Genomic DNA, 19,473 nt, shown 5'->3' on the forward strand with positions numbered 1-19,473 from the left:
TCCTTTCACGATCCTCTCTGATACTATTAAGGCTTGCGCGACAATATGGGACTGCTCCACACAGGTATCCAAGATGTGGATTGAAGCTAGAAATTTTACTGGAGAGGAGTGCAAAGCACGAGTGTCGAAGGTGAGGAGACTAATCTCTCTCTGGCTCCAAGACACGGTGCCATGGAGGTCCGCGGGGTCCAGATGGTTGAGCAGATCCCGTTCTGGTGCTGTCAGGTGAGGAGGTACCAGGAAGAGCTTGCCTCTCTGCGGGAAGCAACTCAACTCAGAGGCGGTAGAGACGTTGGAGCGCAGCCTGGCGTTCCAGGTAGTCGAGAAAGCAGCTCCACTGCTGCGCAGCGGGACCGGCTTCTAAGTTCCAGTGCAAAGCTAGAGAAGACAGGAGAGCGGTTGAAACAGTCGCGTCAGCTGCTGGCAGGCATGGAGGTAACACTCAGCGTACTTGGTTTGTACATTTTGCCACCTCGCTGTTGCACTACAAAACAGTGATAGCCTGCCTAGAACACGCTCAGCTAGCTAGGGTGGACCTAAATTAGCAGCACTGAAACCTGTCAAGCAAGCATCATGCAAACAAAGCAGATGGCATACAAAGAACTTGCAGTGCATGGGGTGGGGTGGGGCCTGTATGCCAGGGGTACTGAAGTCGACCTGCTATAGACTTAAGTGACCCACAGTGTTTGCAAATGTAAGGGTTGCTAATAGCACCTTTACCTTGACCAGGAGCAAGGCGTTTCTATCCTTCAGAACCTGCACAGCCAGCGCGAGACCATCCAGCGATCTCAGCAGAGACTACAAGAAGCGGATGTGAATATTTCCAGCTCCCAGAAGATCCTTAACAGGATGAGCCGGTGGCTGCCGTTCTGAATATACTGTGAAACAGGAGAAGCGCCAACCGTCAAAGATTGAAGCCCTCTCTACTATGATGTGAAGGTATGCCTTGGTTGCATGCATGAGGTAAGCGGAAAGAAGTTTGTCACTACCCGTACAATGTCGGATTTGTGTGCTGTGCACCTTTTAATCAATCAGCCTTCATGCCATGATGCATGCATTGATGAATATCATGTGTTGCAGGTGCATGGAGCAATGCCAGGAGTGATTCTGATGCATCCAGACTTCCATGATATTGTCTTTTATGTGCTATGTGAGCCCCAACTGTTGTGAGATCTAGAGATCCGAGCATCCATGTGTAAATATTTGGACATCTCATGAATTGGGCACCATTTACATTTGATCTTGTACGAGCATCACATGGGGATCTCTGAGGTTTGCGTCTGCAAAGCTACAACTTTTTAGTACAAAGTCAATCCGTCACTACCTGGAAGGAGCCCCTCCATCCCTCAAGAGTCCCATTCACCCACTGCTCTATCATTGCTTGTGCAACCAGCGGCTGATCGTGAGGCACCTGCAGGCAGCAACGGTTGCTAAACAACTTGACTATTCGTCTCCTATAGGTTGACCAGGCAAACAGAACCAGAAGTGTTGATGGGCATTCCTATGCTTTACTGATCCACTCTCTGCGATCTACAGACGTCCTCAGCAATCCAAATAATTTGACCGTCTACGTCCCATCCCCTGCACAGGAGTTTGAGAGGGCACGACACGCCCCGATCTCTAGTAAGTCTTCAGGTTGTCTTAATCAGATTATGTCCTGCTCAAGTATACTTTCTGTATGCAAGTAAGCGCACCATGTGCCCAGCGTTTCGGATGACGACATGGGACAGACTGCCGTGCTCCCTCCAGTAGCCCACGACCTTTTCATGATGCCCTCCTGCCTCCAGCCCTGCAGCCATAATCTGGATCAGGGGCTTTGCTTCAATTACCCTGACGACGTCTTGTCTTTGAGTGTCCATCTGTGCTTTTAAAACTTCCAAGTACCATTTTCACCATCTTACTAGGAGCTCTTCTGATGCACAAAAGTTCTAAACAGGTTCAGGCAAGCCCATACCATGCAATTCATCCTGTCTGGTGTCATCCTGTTGGTTTTTGCACAATATTATCAACGATAAGAACCGCCATTTGACCATAACTGTACAGGTTTTCAGGCAGGAAAAGCCAGGAGTAGGTGAAAGGGGATTGCCTGGTGCAGCAGCACAGTCACTGCCCGGGCAGGCCATGCGCCACAGCGCCCTTGGGGCAGCGTTGAACTGCACCCGCCCCTCCCAATCCAAATTCGCAATCCATGGCTCATTGCTCGGAGGACCATCCTGAGCGTCCGCCTGCCCTGCTCGCGCACACAGCTTGTCCTCTCAACACGCTTCGCACCTGTCAATCCGGGATGATCCTTTTACAAAGAAGGTGGTCACTGTGCACATGCCAGTCCTGAGCAGCCTGAGGGCCAAGTTGCACCTTGAAGTACATGTTACACTTTGTAGACATGCACAAAGGAACTGAAGGTCACCTCCCCTTCCCTTCAAGAATGACAGTCATTTAGCGATGATACGGGTATCATTGAAACCAGAAAGGAGACGCAAGGCAGGCAGTGCAGCCTATAAGTAATATAGCACAAATGGGAACATTGCATTTTTGCAGGATCAGGGCGCTAATGCAGGGGTGAGAGACCTGCCTTGGTAAAGAAGTAAGGGCAGGGCGGCCAGGATGTCTGGGATGAGGTGTTTGACGCTCTTCATGACATCCGGGCCCAGTGCCTCCCCCACCTTGTCTGAGCAGGACTCATACACTATATCCTTAGGCACACCCAAAATCTCCTGCGCATGCATGGAATTAATTTTACCGAAGGAGTGTCTTACTCTCCGGGTCAAATTACCGTATTGCTGCCACCATCAATTTTACTAAAGATATATCTTTCTCTCTGGGACGGAGCCTGTCGCCACCTTTATATGACACCTGCTATGTGCGGTTGTAAGAACTCTTGTAGCACGCCATTGCATGCCTAAATCCAAAATCAATGGGAACCTCAACTCAACTCAACTAAAGTCTGTTCTCAATTGCGCTGCAGCACAGCCAGAAATGGAAGCAATAGAAGGGAGAGTCAACAGTGGCAGCTGTAACAAGGAATACAAATAGACATCACCTTGACCCCAGGCTGGTTCAGGTACCGGTCCACATTTTTGTCGGCGTCATAATCCCTGTAACGGCGATAGTCAAGCAGAGTTCCAGCCCCGCTGCAGTGAGTTATGTATTCCAGTAAAGCCTCCCGGTGCCTGTGCGCCTCCTCCCACCTCTCTGTACGCACAGTGCACACAGTGTTGGTCACGCTGTACCAAATTTCTTTGAGAACACTTCAGCTGTGAAATGTGCTTCTGAACGGTATGCCTAGAATGCACCCTGCACTCAGAGGTCCAGTCCACATTTTCAAAAGAATTCACAAAAAAATCAAAGAAATAAAATACAGAATTCAAAAATTAAAAATGCGTGTGTAACAGTCTGCCAGAAAGAACCGTACCATCGGCAATGAGCTGGGAGATCAGGAGCTGCATTGTCATAGCGTCAATGCGCTGCTGTGTGTCGATCATCCCAAAGAAGAATGCCACATCAGCATGCTGCAGCACCTGCGCATGTGCAGGCACATGCTGCCTCAAATCCAATCCTGGTGTCCATTATTTGCACATATCTATGAGCAAAAATTGCTACGCTCCTATGTGTTCAAAAGGCAAAAGGCTCAGTGTGTTGGTCACACAAGCGCAAACAGAAGGCGCAGGATGCACACCTGCGAGCGAGGATCAGTGAGCCCGTTTCCGATGGCCAGTCCAGCCAGGTCAAAAAAAGGCCGACCCATGTCTAGCGCCCTTTGCGGCAGCAGCCGCCTCTCTGTCACTCCGGAGCCCCGTTTCATCCCACCTAGCTCCTCCTCAATTTGAAGAACAAAATGGCCTGCACAAATTTGTGATCTCCTTCAGAATCCAAGGACATGAGAGCTCTGTCATGAGACATGAGACATGATCTGCCCACAATCTGTGAGCACTCAGCTTAACAGGTCTAAGGTGCACACAGGCAGGTTGGGATGTAGTAGCGCGCACCAATCGATGGGACATATTTGCCAGCATATGACTCGCCGGTGATGTAGAGAGGCCGTGGTTGCAGGTCTTCATATTTGGCGAAGAACTTTTGCAGCCCAATGTAGAGATCTGTTGCCACCTCCATCTCATCCGTGGGAATGCCCTTCTTGCCTGCATAAGGCAGCACTCTGAATAGTAGATACATGGAACGTGCAGGTTCAAGGAGCATCAAGCCACCTTTTTGTGGCATGCGTTCACCACATGTCCCCATCATGCAGAGAATGAAAATCAGATAAATGAAGCTGGGCAGGAGCAGCAGAAACACCTGCAATGCTGAATCCAGTGCCGACAGGCTGGTCTATGAAGAGGAGTCCATAAATCCTATTCCATGTTCCTGCAGGAACATCACAGGTTGCTTGTCTAATAGTCTTGAGAATGTTGGCTTGTGGAAAACAAACTGCATGCAAGATCTGCAGTGGCTTCTCACCTGGATTTGGCTCGAGGTTGAGAGTTTTGTTTGGCCAATAGGGACCCAGGATGTAGAAATTCCCCAGCATGGATGCACATCCAGGTCCCCCCTGTCAAATGACTGAAGAGTTCATACTTTTTGTCCATGATTACATAAGGTGTGAAACATTTCTGCAAAGCCGTAACAGGAAGAAAGCTGGCATTTTCTGGAGAAGCACCTCGAGCCAGAGCAAGATGGGCGTGTCATGTGTTCCTGCAGCCTCCTGTGCTTCATAGTAGGCGTAGAACAATGCGTCTTTCCCGTCTTTAGAGACAGGTACGTATCCCGAATACGTTACATTCGGGAGGTCTGCACCTTGCTTGATTATGCTGAGCGCAGTGGGATACTGTTGGATCCCAGAGAAACCTAGGACACAACTCGCCCAAAGAATCAGAATCAGACCGGAGATGCTATGCCGGTGAATCTGCATCTCGATATATTTGTCTTCTACAACACGCTCAATGATGGCATGCAGTCTGAGCCTTCACACCAAACACTACTGATCTGATAACGACAAAATGGTCGAAGCCAAAGAAACAAGCTTGTCAATCCTTGACGCCACAAACCACGGTCACAACAATAGAATTTTGGATTTGCAACCGAAAAAGTATTGAAGAAGAATCCTGTGCGACAAGTTTGTCGTAACGTGAGCTATCCCACGTGGTCTGACTCACAAAGAGAGTGTCCTCCTATTGTGAGCAGGTCACGTAGTCGTGAACCATATGAATAAACATTCATTTCTTTCCATCAGGAATTGTATGGATGCTGTCGGCATATTGCTACTACTATGCGAGGGGAATCATTAGGCGATCGAAACGACTTTGCTGTCGACAACAGTCCTGGAATGATGGCGCATTTCAAAATGCACTACATCCACTCGAGTTTACGAATATTAGATAGATCGTTCAATATTGGATACGAAATACAGGAAGATCCAGAAGAGGGAGTGCTCGCAGCTTCCCCTGCAATGGAAGCCACACCAGCGGGGGGACCGTGCACATCCATGCTGACTTCCATCGATTTCTGTGCGCACGAGGAAGAAGTAATGCTTTCTGCCAAGCGTGAAGACAGTCACATATAAGAGATTGACAATGTTTCTTGCCTTGCAAAGTCGGTTGCATGTCCATTTGGCTCTCTGGGTACACCGTCAGCGTTAGGGACTGAGAAACCATGGACGCCTCCGCGGCCATGCTGCAGATCTTCAGAAACATTTTAACGATCAAACAGGAAGATGATCAGCTCAGAGTAATAGATCTGCAAGTGGGGTGAGGAATCCCATTCGCAAACCTGTCCTTGGTTCTTCCACATTGCCCTATGTCATCAGCTCTGTAAACGGAGCTGAACATGTCATCATTGCTTGATGCAGGTCTCAAGTGCACAATAAGGTCCCCGGGAACCTTCGAACGGAGTTATGGCTGTCTTGCTTGCATCGGAAAGGCGTTGGCTCTGGGTATGCCAGCCAGTATCAGGCCATGCTGTTCAAGGTGGGGCTTCCCTCGAGACTCAAAGACAATATCAGCTACAAGTGCTTGTTGTTCAGATCTTCACCCTTGAGTGTACTTACACCGCTGCAACTCAAGATAGAATTTTGCAATTTCTGATGCTTGACACTGCACAGGGGGTCACTGGGGAAGCTGCAGATGACATAGAGAAGGACGTCGGCCGGACCTTCCCCGGGCTTGCCAAGTGAGAAAATTTCCCACCATCACACAAAACAAAGATATACACATGTACCTTGATATTGCAGTCCTGTGCAACTGCCAGAGTGGATTCCTGCCAGCCTACCTGTTCAACGAAATTTCTGAACAGGAATTTCTGCTGTCCTGGTGCTTTCACATGATGCAAAGATTCCTCCGCATTGATGAAGTACTTGCCTCGCCTTCGTAAGCAATGGCACCTTGCAATGATACCAGAGACGGCCAGCACAAAGTTCACCTTCACATGAAGCTCGCACTGCAACATGCGCAGGTTTGCCACGATCGAGGGCAAGCAGGCATTGGAGCGGGTGCTGCGAGCCTACGCAGCATTTGACACAGAGGTCAACTACTGCCAGGGGATGAACTTTCTGGCAGCGTTGCTGCTCATCTGGTTGCCACGAGAGGCGGATGCCTTCGGCGCCCTGGTTCTTATCATGAAGGACCGTGGGCTGCGGGAGCTCTACAAGACAGACATGACCATGCTGCAGGCGCGGGCCCTTTCACTTTGCTCAAAATAATTGCTGTGCATGACTACAGGACTACATGACTACCTCGTGACTAGGCGTCAAACACCAAACAATGCGTCCCGCTCAAACTGCTAAGAATCAGAGAAATGGTAGACAGACACAGCCTTGTCCGAATGTTTTGGATCTGGTCTCATCAGCATCAATCGTTACCGCTGGAATGGAAGCTTGCAGACGGCTAGCTCATGCTGAAGTCAGCAAATAGAATGCCTGGATGTACTCATCCATTCTGGGAAGGCTCAGCACCTCTCGACCCTCTCCTATCACTTGTCATAAAAACTACAAGGGGCTAGAGTGAATCTGCTGATTGATGGTGCAGGCGCGGCTGTGGCAGCTGGGCAAGATAATGCCTCGCCACCTGGCGCGCCACATGGACCAGCACTGCGCCATCCCAGTGCTCTACGCCTCCTCCTGGCTGCTTACGGCATTCGCCTCAGACTTCCCAGTCTTCTTCTCCTCGCGCGTCATGGACATCATTCTGGCCGACCGCTACCTGGAAGCCATGATGAAGGTGCGCGGGGCCTTGACACAATTGCACAGTCTGTGGTGCCAACCAGGCTGTATGCTCATATTGGTGGAAGCGGTCCCTCTGGAGGACTACATTGGCTGAATCTCCAACATTTTGCTAGAGTGGACTCCAAAGCTGCACGTGACAGTTTCCATCAAAGGACGCTGTTGAGAGCTATGCAGAGCAGCTGTGCTAGCCATCCTTTTCAAGTCGCACAAGGACTGACCGCCAAGCGGATGATCTTGGTATCAGCACTTGTGTCGATTGCTGTCACAGGAGCTCATGCAGGCAGAGGTGATTCCCATGCACCCCTTGTGCGGCGTGCTTTGTTGTCTCGTTATGTATGTTTTTGACGTGTTCAGGTGGTGGTGGGCATTCTGAAGGCGTGTGAGAAGCGGCTGCTGGCGATGACTGACATGGAGAAGATGGTCGACTTCCTGCGAGGGGAGGTGCCGCGATGGCCCCATGACAAACTCCAGGTGCCCAAACTCTTCCCAGGCCTCAATCTCCGCCTCAGCTGAACCTCATTATGCCTCACTCCTCGTTGTGAGTTGTGAGTTGATCTGGGGTGTTGACACGGGGCTGGTTCCTCCCCCATTCGTAATTGAGCCTCATTCCCGCTTTTGCAGTCCTGCATGCTCATGCTCAAGAGAGCTCACCAGGCCGGTAGCCCCCAGGGATTAGTTTTTTACCTGCAAGCAGTGTTATATGAGTCACGTGTCCGCCGTGCATTTGTGCGGCATGGGACATGTCTGGAAGAGTGTCAGAACACAATGTTGTGAGCATGTGTGGTTCATATACTTCCCACAGAGATTGCCGAGTTCACAGACCGATCCGTCGGAAACGTTTTTGTCAAATTTTGTGGTTGATGATTTCCACAGGAGCTGCTGACGGAGGCTCTGGCGGCGGAGTGGACGGCAGAGCAGGCGGCTGTGCTGGAGCGGACAGAGGGAGCCGAGAGTGTGGTCGACGCCGTGCAGCGAGTGGCCTCCAACTCTCCTCTGGTGCGCACAATCCAAGTACATCAAAAAAATGGAGTCTGTGGTCCGACTGTCAGGGAAAGTCCCCAACAAGCTCAAACGGGGTGGGAGCCTGATGCCGCCACATCACACTTGAGGTACTACTATGGGATAGTGTGAGCTGTATTTGTATGCAGCACTCATTCATTCCGAGGTTTTGAAGATTGCATCATGGTCACACAGGGAATCCCCCAGAGTATTTCTGCACTGCTCATGCCAGGCCTGCACGGAAGGACATGTCTGTTCTCTGAAAGGACATGGAAACAAGTATGCGCCTCAGCTTCAAATTGTCCTTACTATATCCCTGTGCATGCCAGCAGGAAGAAGATGCAGAAGAGGAGGAAGCCAAGGCGGCAGTCACCCCAGTCAAGAGCGAGCCAAAACTGGCCAGCTTCTCCTGGGCCTCCAAGCTGTCGGCGGCCTCATCCACTGCCAACTCAGCAGGGCAGCCCAACCTGTTGCAGTCCCTCACCGGCTCCCTGTCAGGTGAATGAATCCCCTTTCCTTGGCAGACTCACAGATGCATGCCGAGCGCGGTGCTGCAATGCACACCAGCTTTCTGACAATCAGTTGATGGGCTGTTTTTTCTGTCAAGCTGGTGTTCACTTGCGGTGTGATGTCTGACACGCATCTACGCAAATTTGGGGTGTCACTTCAAACTGGTATTGGCCGCTGCTCTGTTGAGGCTATCCAGTGCCAAAATATACATGTTGGGTTGCTAAAAAGGGAATGGTGCACTGTTATCGCAGGCTTTGGAGCTTCGCTGCCGTCCTACTACGACGCAGCCAAACAGATGACCAGCAGCAGTCTGTCGCCCCTGGGAGACCTGCTGGGCCTCTTCGAGTCCCCCAAGACCTCCCCAGAGCGCGCAGCAGCCCCCATCTCCCACACAGACAGCGCCTCTCTCGACCACACTTCCCCAGCACCCCGACAAACAGCTGAAGCACACGATCAGCCCAGCACAAGCGCCACTGCTGGTAACAGGGTTTCATTGTCCGGGGGGATTACAACGGGCGCTGAAGCGCAGCAGAGAGGGTTCCAGGGCACGGCGGAGGGAATGCCGCAGGGGAGTGATTCTCTACAGGGGCCGGGGGGGTCTGGTAGGGGGTCACTGGGTCTAGCTCCCAGCAGCTCCTGGGGACCCTTCCACGAGTCAGAGGACGCGGAGGCGGATCATGCGGCAGGCAGCAAGCATGCGCGGCCTGATCAGGCAACGAGCAGGTTTGCCGCTACCAGAACAGGCCGCAGAGAGACAGATCCAGATCAGGCGACCGGGAGTCCGGCCAGATCAGGCACTGACGGGGCGGAGCCTGATCAGGCAGCTAGCATGCCGCAGCCAGATCTGGCAGTGGCCAGATCGTGCGACGCAGCCGAGCTGCGCTGGGCCGCGCCGCGCCACGGCAGCGGCAGCCTGCCGACCTCGCCGTTTCAGCAGTCGCCCCGGCCCGGCCCCTTCGACGCGCTACTCCCTGCCAGCACTGGCGAGAATGCACTCTCCCCATCTCATGCAGGTGCAGAGAGTGTTGTGGGTGGGAGGCTGGGATCTGCTGATGGCAGCTCAGGCCACGCGGGCAGGCTAGAAGCAGGCGGCACGCATCGGCCGAGCCGCAGCGACGTGGACTCGCTGGGTTCCTGGGGATCCTTCAGGGCGCCAGATCAGGCGGAGGCATCCAGTCAGGCGGCGCCGAGCCTGCCCGGCCGACCGGCGCAGAACGACTTCCTCATACGGCTCTCATCCACACCCAGCGGACACCGCTCAAATAGTAGCGAGACAGACCATGCAGAAGCTGCCAGCGCAGGAATGGAAGAAGTGAGCGGGTCAGGGCAGGCCACAAACGAGGCGCAGCATCTGGGGCAGCTGGATGAGGACGGCTGCTGGAATGGGTGCATGCCGGGAGGCCCCGATCTCATAAGCACGGAGGGGTCGTCACAGGGGGATGCTATAGCCGCGGACCCATTCCAACATGTGGCTCTGACGGAGCCGCTGTCACATGCGCAGATGCAGCGGGGACATGGCGGTGTGGTGCAAAAAAAGGGTGTCAGTGACTGGGAGAACAGCCAATTATCTACCTTTAATGCTGAGTCCGGCAGCAGCAGAGACAGCCGACAGGTGCCAATGAAGAAGGCAAACAGTGCGCACGGGCAGTGAGTTGATGTTGGCGCCACAAGCGCTTGGGCAGTGAATCAAAAGTTGGCGCCACGATTTCTGTGTTTCGAAATCTGGCTGCATGACTTGTCGCATGAGGCTCAGTGAGGCAAGAGAAGATACAGGAACGAAAGTTGTGCCAAGGCAGTAATTGATGGACCTCGGCTCTGATGTAAGGGCATGGAAAGGCATGAGTGTTAGGTGGATTGATTGTCACATTAAAAGGCGTTGCCCAATTTTCTACAAGGACACAAGCAGTACACACTGAAGAACATTTGCTGAACTGTCCTAATAGCTGCAGACACTTTCTAAACACACTTCTTATGTGACTTGGACCTGATCATACACACAGCACACACTTTGCAGGTACTTGTAGGCTTCAATTCTCTACACACCCAAACTCCCTGTTTTGAGTATGAAAGATCTGCATGACTCTCAGGAGCAGCAGTGCTCGTCCTAGATATCACCTCAATTACCCTTTGAGAGCGAAACAAAAAGCTTCGAAAATCTAAATGGTTGTGGAACAGATTGGACAAACTCACAGCCCTCAGCAAGAGGACAAATATAATGGCACCAGGCCCACCATACTTAAAGCCATTGCAAAATAAATAATATGAGCCCTGCTCACAAAAACTCTATCTGTCCTGCGAGCACACATCATCCCGGCATACCATTAGGCAATTTTGCGTGCTCAAGTGGTGAGAATGTCCGGCAATGACACAGACGTGGCTCCGAACACGCGCGCAGCTGAATCTGGGAAGCACTCCGCTCCGGGCATCTCTTGGATGCTGCGTCACAGAAGCATGGCTTTCAACGACGAGAGTATTTCACTGAATAGGCTTCACAACACCGATGTGATTAAGTAGCCATGCGCCAATGCAGCCTTCCAGTCACAGGACCTCCAAAGCTTGACTCTGCCATACGGCCTTCTCATATGTGCTTGTAAGACAGCATGGCCGTTGGTTCCTCTATCAGCATCCACTGCACAGTTTGGGGGCTTGTGCTTATGCGCATAAAATTAGACTCCCCTGTAAAAATAGATTCCTCCGCACTGGTGCAGAGAGATGAGATTCTCACCTGCCGTCTGGGTTGACCTGGATGGGGTAGAGCAGCAGGTGGCCGTACAGGTCTGTGACCATGGGCGACACAAACGCGTCCCAGTTGGCCTTGCCTATGCCGTGCATCTCACGCGCGCACCTGAGCAAGCAGCAGGAGCAGTAATGACAACCTGAGACGGTGCACTTGTGTAGTGTGAATGTCACAGACAAGATGCTAGAGTGCGAACCCTGTGAAGTTTTCAAGCCGCTGGCCGGCATAGGGCAGTGCACATGCTAGGAAATTGGTAGATTGCATGGAGTACATGCAAGCCCCCATGCAGATTGGGCTGGGTCAGATTTTTTCCATGAGGGGAAGTTGGTTAACTGAACAGCTTTCGACGAACAGGTTGATATAAAAAGATGGAAGGTTGGCGCACGTGAGGCTGGAGGGGTCATAGAAGGAGTCAAAGATGCCGTTTGTGTGCTCCTTCCACAGCGCCAGCCGGAACCCATGCACCTGCATCGGTGGCAAAGTCCTCTGAAGGGCAGGGGAACATACTTTCAATTCAAGTGAAAGCGAGCAGCTCCCCCTACCATTCACGCTGCAAGCTCTAAAGCAGGAAGGGGAGATCAAAAACCTGGCCGCGGGGGGTTGCGCCGCCGGGAGGGGTGACGTGGCGCGGCTGCAGGGCTCCGACGGCGAGCTCGGTGTCGCGCGTGCCGTCCTGGGACCGCTGATTGATGTTGGCGCTGCCCACTATTATGTACTCATCATCCACAATCATCATCTTGGAGTGCACCTGAGGGCGGGAGCATTTTGAGTCTGTCAGCTGTTTACTTCGCACATTGCAGCAGAAATTGCTTATTCCAGAAAACAATCAGCAATGCAATGACGGCTGAGGTCTAGGAATTTGTCAGACAATAGTTACGGCTGCACTGCTGTTGCAAGGCGCATAAGTGGCAGCTGGGTGCAAGAAATGTCTAAGCTTTGCTGCCGCGGCGCGTCATGGGGCACACACATGCGGTATAGCAGTGCTCTGACTCTATGATCCTCCACTGGTGAAATGGAGTGTTTTGCACCATGCGCAAGTCAAAGACTAACGCGTATGTATGGAGGAACCCACATAGATGAGGAAGCGGCGTGCTGCCTGGGCACGAGCCAAGTAGGAGGTGGGTGGAGGTGTCATGTCAGGCACGGGGTCTGTTGGCAGCCTGCGTCACAGAAGGACCCAATCCCTCAATGCCATGCCTTGTCAGAGCAGAACATGACAACGATCTTCATCTCCGCCGTGTTGCCAAAGGTTGAGATGGAATCTGACCCCAAACTTATTGAAGAGCCTATGTTGGGCTGATATCATGTCACCGCTCTTCCAGTCAATTTGAAGTGCACATCCCCAACAACAATGAACAAATGAAGCATGTTCCTGCTCTGCATTACTGGAAATCCTCCAATCAGGCAAATCCACCACAAAGACAATAAAGATACGGATATTATCTGCTCTGGAATTGACAACGCAGTGCAACAGTGAATCATCTAGAGGTCCTCTGGTTACTAAATTTTTATTTTTTATTTGCCCAGAGGACTCAAACTTTTAAGGGATTGAAGGGGCAGAAACACGCACACAGCCTCGCGGTTGCCGAGGCAGAAGAAGTTGAGGTAATCGCGCGGGTGCTCGGCCGAGCCCTTCGCGCGCAGGGCCCCTCCAATGAGAGTATACATCATGCGCATTGTGTGCGTCTGGAAGCGCAAAATCTCCTGCACCGAGCCGCTCTCCGGGTCGCCTGATCAGGCGCACACAAGCTCTGATTGACATGCGGTGAGTCATTGTGCCACCCTGCCAAGGCGTGTATGGGTCGCCGCAACGGACGCACAGACCCCGCTCGTTGCAAATTGCCGGCTTTATTGCACAGATTGCAAAGATGCAAGGTGCAAGGCTTGTGCCACAGAAATGTGATTTCTTGGCAGCTTTGGTAAAGTGTCAGTATTGCATGCTATTCCTGCCAGAGGCAAGGTGCGTCAGCAGACAAGCTGCAGGTGAAGGCTGTCACATATCGGGTGTAACGCCTGATGGACTCGCCAAATCCATGCAAGACCCAATCAACCCTGGGCGCATGCATGCTGCAGGTCTAACGCTCACACAAATCAAAAAATGACCTGGCATGCAAGCAGGTGGCAGAATCGTTGCATGCCAGCAACCTAATACGGCAACATGCTGCAAGAAATTGCGCAGCAACAAAGGATTGCTGCTAGAATGTCAGCTCAAGTGCATACAATACAATGAGCCCACTGTTTGCAAATTCGGGAAGTGCAGGATCTCAGGACCTTTCCATGCCCATGAGACAGGTCATACGCGGCTCACCTTCAGAGTACATGGGCAGGACAATGTAGACAGCAAAGCGCTCCCCCGCGTTGATCTTGGACACGACTTTGAGGGCAATCTCGAGGGGGATGAGGTGGCGGCAGGGCGCGGATCTGTCGGCCGGCCACGCGTGCGAGCTGCCCAGGAAATACTGGTTCTCGATGTAGATGAACCGCTGGGCGCGCCGGATCGCTGTCACATAGGCCGAGTGGATGCTGGCGTCAATCACCTTGCCTGCTCAGGGATACAGCGCAAATTTCTCAGTATCGAGCTCTGCAACATGCTGTGTTCACCCTGAATTTGCGCGCAAGATTAAAAAACCATTCGCGACCTTGCTGTTGCTGGTCGGCATTGTTGCCAATTCAAACGGCCGGCAGATTGCTGGGATAGGTTGCATTGCAACATGCCTGCAAGCACGCCTGTCAAAGGAATACATAGCTTTTAGAGAAGCATCGCCGGACACATTATGTAGATTTACTGCAGGTACACCTTTGCTGCACATGCTCTAACACATGCTCTAGGAAGGCGGCTACTTGTGTGTGCAGGAGATCAAATCGTGGCCCCACCCTTGCCGCTGTCCAGGCCGAGCGCGGAGGCTTCACTGCCGGGGGGCATGCCGCCCGCCGAGTCAGAGTCGATGGAGCGGAACAGCTGCGCGCGCCATGCTTCCGGGTCTGCCGGGTCCACCACAAACGCGGCAGGGTCGCCGGGGCCACGCATTTGTGTTTCCGGCGCTATCAGGTTCGGCATCTGCGCGTTCCATGCAGACTGCTCAGCATCGTCACAATTAACATTACACGATGTTCCTGCGAGAGGCAAGGTGCAAGTAAAGGCTGTCACATACCCCACCTCTTGATAGATTTAAGCAAGATGCAATCAATCATGGGCACGGTACTCAGTAAATATAGCGCCCCCCGCCGGCCGGGGCCAAGCATTATTGCAACACTGTAAATCTGGAGATCAGCGAAGGCAGACAGCACAGGCTGAACTCTGTTCCTTAGAAGGCGTTGTCATCTCTACGCAGCCGGTTCTGGAGCCCAAAGACGCCGGAAGCTTTAGATTGTCTCACAAGCCTCCAAGCATCTTGAGGACAGAACAAGATGCATACGGATGAGAACACCATCTGCATTGTGGAGGACTGAATCACCAGAGGCTGCGCAAATACATCAGCAGCTGTCATCAAGCTCCGCAAAACTCTATAGTACTCTGATCCAGGTCTGCTGAGGGCCTTTCTCGTACAGCTGGAGGCGGTCTTCTCACCTCTGGCAGGGGCAGCAGCTTGTCCACTTTGTCGGACGCCTGCTTCAGCCAGCGCTGCACATGGTTCACTAGGACGTCAGTGGCCACCGGGCCCTGCAGCCTGCAGTGGATATCATGCCAGGGCTGCCTGGGACCTGCGACAAACACACACTGCCAGCTTAGGCTCAAGGATGACTCCACCTTCATATAATCGCCAATCTACATTCAATGCTGACTCAACCATGCTATTGCATAGTCATGCCCTCGCTCAATAGAAGTTTGAGCCCAATCCTTCCCTTGGTTTGATAAAGCAGGAATGTTTGGCAAGACAATCAGTGGCACATTACCACAGCACTCGCGCCCCTGCGGGGATATTTTTGACATCAGGGGTTCATTAAGGCACAAGCAGCGCACCTCCAAACTTGGGGTTTGCCTCAGGGCAGCAGGCCTGGTGGTAGTCCTCCGAGTGCACGGTGTTGAGGGTGTGGAAAAGGGTGTGCTGAGGAGTATCATACCGCCCATCGCACAGATCAAGCCCCCCCATGAAGGCCGTCATTTGGCGCACGTTGGGATCCCTGTCGTGAAAACACACAGTTGAAAGCTTGAAACAGGCATGAAATCATGCCTGTAACGCTGCCTAGAGAATCCTATGTAACATGACAATGTTAAAACGGAAATGATCATGCATGCCCGCACTGCATGCCACCTAAACTTGCATGATTATTAAAAGGCTCCTTAATATTGGAAGAAATCCGCAGCTTGGAAATTCTGCAAGCTGAAGGGATGCTCGCATTGAGCAGGGCAAAAGGCATTCCCCAAGGCATTAAAAGGCATCTATTAAGAAAGGCATCACGGTCTTTCAGAATGGTGTGCTTGCCTGGGGTCTGCTGCGTCCACGATGACAGACTTCTGGTGGTGCGTGAACATGTTGCCCTTGGTGATTTTCTGTGTCACGCTGTCCACTGTGCCTCCCTCTCTTGGCACCAGAGCACACTCGACCTTGCTGTCCGCGAAGAATAACCGGGTGTCCTGCATGCATGCATACATGCGCTTATGTAATCCAACTCCTAAACCCGGCTGGCAGGGGGCGGTACAAATACTGAGCACCGCGCCCACTGCCAATTGGGTCTTGCTAGGGTCTGGAGGGTCCATCAACGAGTTGAAATTGTGGCAGCCTAACTCTGCAAGTTTTCTGCAATGCACCTTGCCTCTGGAAGGAAAAGCATGCATTAAAAAAGCAATACTTCGAGTCATGGTGTTAAATGAATTTGAAGCAGACCACTGAAGAGCTGGACGTACTGCATTATGTAAGAGATGACATAATGCATGCAGATGATGGAGGAAATCATGAAGCCAACGGGTGTGGCTTGATGCGTATAGTCTTAAAGACTGCAAAATCAGAAACAAGGTGCATGTGCCAAGTGGAGCCGTCAACCGCATGCCATGTACTTTTCCTGTACGCCCACCTCGTCATGAGTGGCCATCATTCCATTGCGCAGCAGGGGGCTGTTCAGGGATGTCTGATCATCCCAGACAAGCAGCAGCACTCGCACGCCCTCTTCTGCCTTCTTAATTAGCAGCTCCCCTGCCCCGCAAATTCACAATTCTAAGTTTCAGTTCAAATTGCTAGATTCAGGGGTAAGAAGGCACAGCACATTGACGCAGGAAGATATCGGGAACACACATTGGGCCCAGAATGTTGCAGGCAGAGTTTAAATTTTGCAAACTTGTAGTGGTGGCACATGTTTGATTTGAGATGTTGCATGCTGAACTTGCATGCAGCAGAAAGACACTAGCATGCAGGCACCGAGGTCATCAAATCTTGATAGAGAGAAGTCTGCCAAATGCAACAGTGGGGCTGCTTCACTCACCAAGGGTGGGTATTTCGCTGGGAAGCATGGGCTTGGAGGGGTCCCGGATGAGCGTGATCTTGTCATAGACAGACCATCCGGCGATGTAGATGAGGTGCTGCGCGCTGCAGAGCGCCTCGTACAGATCTGTCCAGGCGCCACGCGGCTGGAAGCTGCCCCCATCTGACAGCTGTATGGGAGGAGTGTCCAGCTCCTGCTCACACATACACAGTTCCGGTTTCATAAGAGGCTGCTGGACCCAGAATACAGCTAGGACACAAGATCTCTTTCCCTATGAATACAGGAAGATGAAAAGCGTTTAAAGCAAGACTTATTGTTGTATTTGCCAGGACAGAGAAGGAGGCCTGGCTGCTGAAACATGCCGTGGAGAAGTGGGATAGGACTTGAGAATTCCTTGCAATTCTCAGGACCCTCACGCCTCAAACGACTACCAGTCACTTGCAGAAAAGACACATTCACAGAAAAAGGAAGCTAGTGTGGTGGTCATGACTTGCCTGGTGGGCGTCGTTGTAGAGTGTGAGCCGGCAGCCATCCCTAATGGGCAGGTATGTGAACGGGATGCCCCTGTTCATGGTCCCCGGCCTGAAGTCCTCATCTGCAAACACCGACCTGGGCCACAGACGATGACCATCTGCCAGTCAGACCCCATACATGCCACCTCGAGAGAGTCAAGAGCAGTTTGCACGCCCCCCAAAAGCTCACATGTACCGCCCTCCCTGCGCAATCCTTCTCGGCAGCTGAGCTGAGCAGGATTGGTGTTCTGAATTGGCAGTGTGACCCTCATTGGTGCACCAATGTCGGCCGCCCCTCTGTCCATATTTGAGCTCAGCTCTGTCCAGCTAGCTCCTCACACAGCATGATTGATTTGGCATGGACAACTTGAATTTCTGATGCAACAAAGTGCAGGACTGCTAAGGATCTCGAGCAGCACCTGAAGCTGACAGTGGCTCGCAGCGCGGCGCCATGCTTCAGGGAGTGCATGACGGTGTCCACCAGGGGGAACCACTCCTCAAACACCTGCCCCTTTACCAGCTCAGCCACTGCCACCCGCGTCAGGCCCATGGTCGGCGCCCCAATGCTGTCAGCATCCTTCAGCCTGCACAACAGAGACATGTTCAACTTCCACAGAGCTATATAAGACGTTTGCTGGATAATGCTGGTGTCAGCATCCTTCAACCTGCACATCAGACATGCATACAGCCTCCACAGAGCTCTATAGCCCATCTGCTGGATGTCAATGGTGTCAGTGTCCTCAAATCTGCAAAGGAGGAGGATAGTCCAGCTTACATAGAACCCTGCACAACATCGTGTGATACACAATGCACCACACCATTGATATATTTGAAAGCGTCCTTCAATGAGCAGCTGAAGACTGTGTCACAAGGTGCACTGTCATTCTGTTATAGCAAGCCTGGCACGTGAGATGGCAGGGACCGCATGCATTTCTGCTGGCAATTATGGTGCCTCAGGGAGCGCTATTCACAGCATAAGCAAGGTAGCAGGGTGCGCACGTGAGCCAGACATATTCCTCCTGGTCTGCTACGAATATGTCGAAGACCTCATTCCACACAGGGTTGAAGCTCTGTTCTTTGATGCTCGTTCGCGCTCTCCTGCTGTCACCTGCAGCGCAAGATCATGGTGATAAGCCATTCTAATTGGCGCAGCAAGCCGGCCCTGAGCATGTGCTCGCAAAGAACAGGATACACTGTCTCAACGGCATACGCCCTATGCATGTTTGGAGCATTAAGAAAATTATGGAAGGGCAATATCAATTGGCTGACCTACTGAGATGACGACATATGGATTGGATGCTCGCTCTCCCAACATGCACTTCTCTGTTGCGCCGATGAGCTTGTCCAGAGGCTTCAGCTTGTGCCGTGCCTGTGCAGCAATCTTGCCCTGTCACTTTCAAGTTCTTATTCTTTCGTTGTACTTATCAAATGCCAAAGAATCCATCCGAAGATGTCCTAGGTTTGACTAAAGGCAAAGCAGTATAAACGGATCGTTTTGCTGACTGGAGAAAGACGGTAACCTTGTCAGGCAGGCGAACGACGCGATCACGAGGCAGGTTTTTTGCTTCATGAATGACAACATGGAGCATCCCATGCAGCCAAACCATACTTTCTTAAGTCTACAAGATGTCCTCAATGCTGCAGGATATCTTCTCTGCGGCTGATCGTGCAGTGTGTTGTAATGTCCTAATTGTAGTAAATATGCCACAAATTCCAGTCGATCCCCTGCTTTTACTTTTTTATGGTTGCTGCGTGAACTGCAAGAGGCATGCCGCACATCGTTGCTACCTCACCGGTGTTGGGCATTCGTAAACTGGTATTTTCTTGGCATGCAGCAAGCTAATTTCCCAGATTCTACAAAATAAGGTACTTGAACCGTCGATTAAGCAGAGCAGTGCCAATTGGGATGGTGGCTAGATTCGCACCTTCCACGTAATTACCAACAGCTTCGCTGTGACTTCTCTCATGAAGGAATGCATGGACTTTATGGTCTGACCTTCAGACAAGCAAAACAGCTCTGAGTGAACGACGATGGGATCAATGCGTAGATCCAAACAATTTCCATCGCTGCCGGCGTTGCCACCGGT

The 19,473-nt window shown here is 52.0% G+C and overlaps 3 protein-coding genes across 3 annotated transcripts; 1 reads left to right on the forward strand and 2 right to left on the reverse strand.

Moving 5' to 3' along the window:
• Positions 1-1,309: 1,309 nt before the first annotated feature.
• COCSUDRAFT_20830 (alpha/beta-hydrolase) lies at positions 1,310-4,903 on the reverse strand (the record flags this gene model as incomplete). Its single annotated transcript, XM_005642728.1, has 12 exons — positions 1,310-1,411; positions 1,695-1,774; positions 2,108-2,225; position 2,263; positions 2,569-2,714; positions 3,041-3,192; positions 3,413-3,518; positions 3,677-3,747; positions 3,957-4,151; positions 4,291-4,359; positions 4,453-4,543; positions 4,652-4,903. The coding sequence occupies 12 exons, from the start codon at positions 4,901-4,903 to the stop codon at positions 1,310-1,312; spliced, it is 1,383 nt and encodes a 460-aa protein (XP_005642785.1).
• A 740-nt stretch (positions 4,904-5,643) lies between these two features.
• On the forward strand, positions 5,644-10,370 carry COCSUDRAFT_45504 (hypothetical protein; the record flags this gene model as incomplete). Its single annotated transcript, XM_005642729.1, has 9 exons — positions 5,644-5,738; positions 5,840-5,957; positions 6,092-6,159; positions 6,442-6,595; positions 7,014-7,205; positions 7,565-7,681; positions 8,084-8,206; positions 8,542-8,707; positions 8,971-10,370. The coding sequence occupies 9 exons, from the start codon at positions 5,644-5,646 to the stop codon at positions 10,368-10,370; spliced, it is 2,433 nt and encodes an 810-aa protein (XP_005642786.1).
• Positions 10,371-11,058: 688 nt separating this feature from the next.
• On the reverse strand, positions 11,059-18,993 carry COCSUDRAFT_38692 (hypothetical protein; the record flags this gene model as incomplete). The annotated part of the gene is made up of 17 exons (XM_005642730.1): positions 11,059-11,155; positions 11,445-11,564; positions 11,842-11,921; positions 12,079-12,204; positions 12,529-12,616; positions 13,027-13,186; positions 13,765-13,998; positions 14,331-14,514; positions 15,025-15,158; positions 15,418-15,604; positions 15,901-16,032; positions 16,470-16,588; positions 16,875-17,067; positions 17,369-17,483; positions 17,806-17,970; positions 18,386-18,494; positions 18,936-18,993. 17 exons carry the CDS (start codon positions 18,991-18,993, stop codon positions 11,059-11,061), a joined length of 2,301 nt encoding a protein of 766 aa, XP_005642787.1.
• Between the last annotated feature and the right edge of the window lie 480 nt (positions 18,994-19,473).

This window comes from Coccomyxa subellipsoidea, assembly GCF_000258705.1.
Source record: "Coccomyxa subellipsoidea C-169, whole genome shotgun sequence".
Classification (NCBI taxonomy): domain Eukaryota; kingdom Viridiplantae; phylum Chlorophyta; class Trebouxiophyceae; family Coccomyxaceae; genus Coccomyxa; species Coccomyxa subellipsoidea.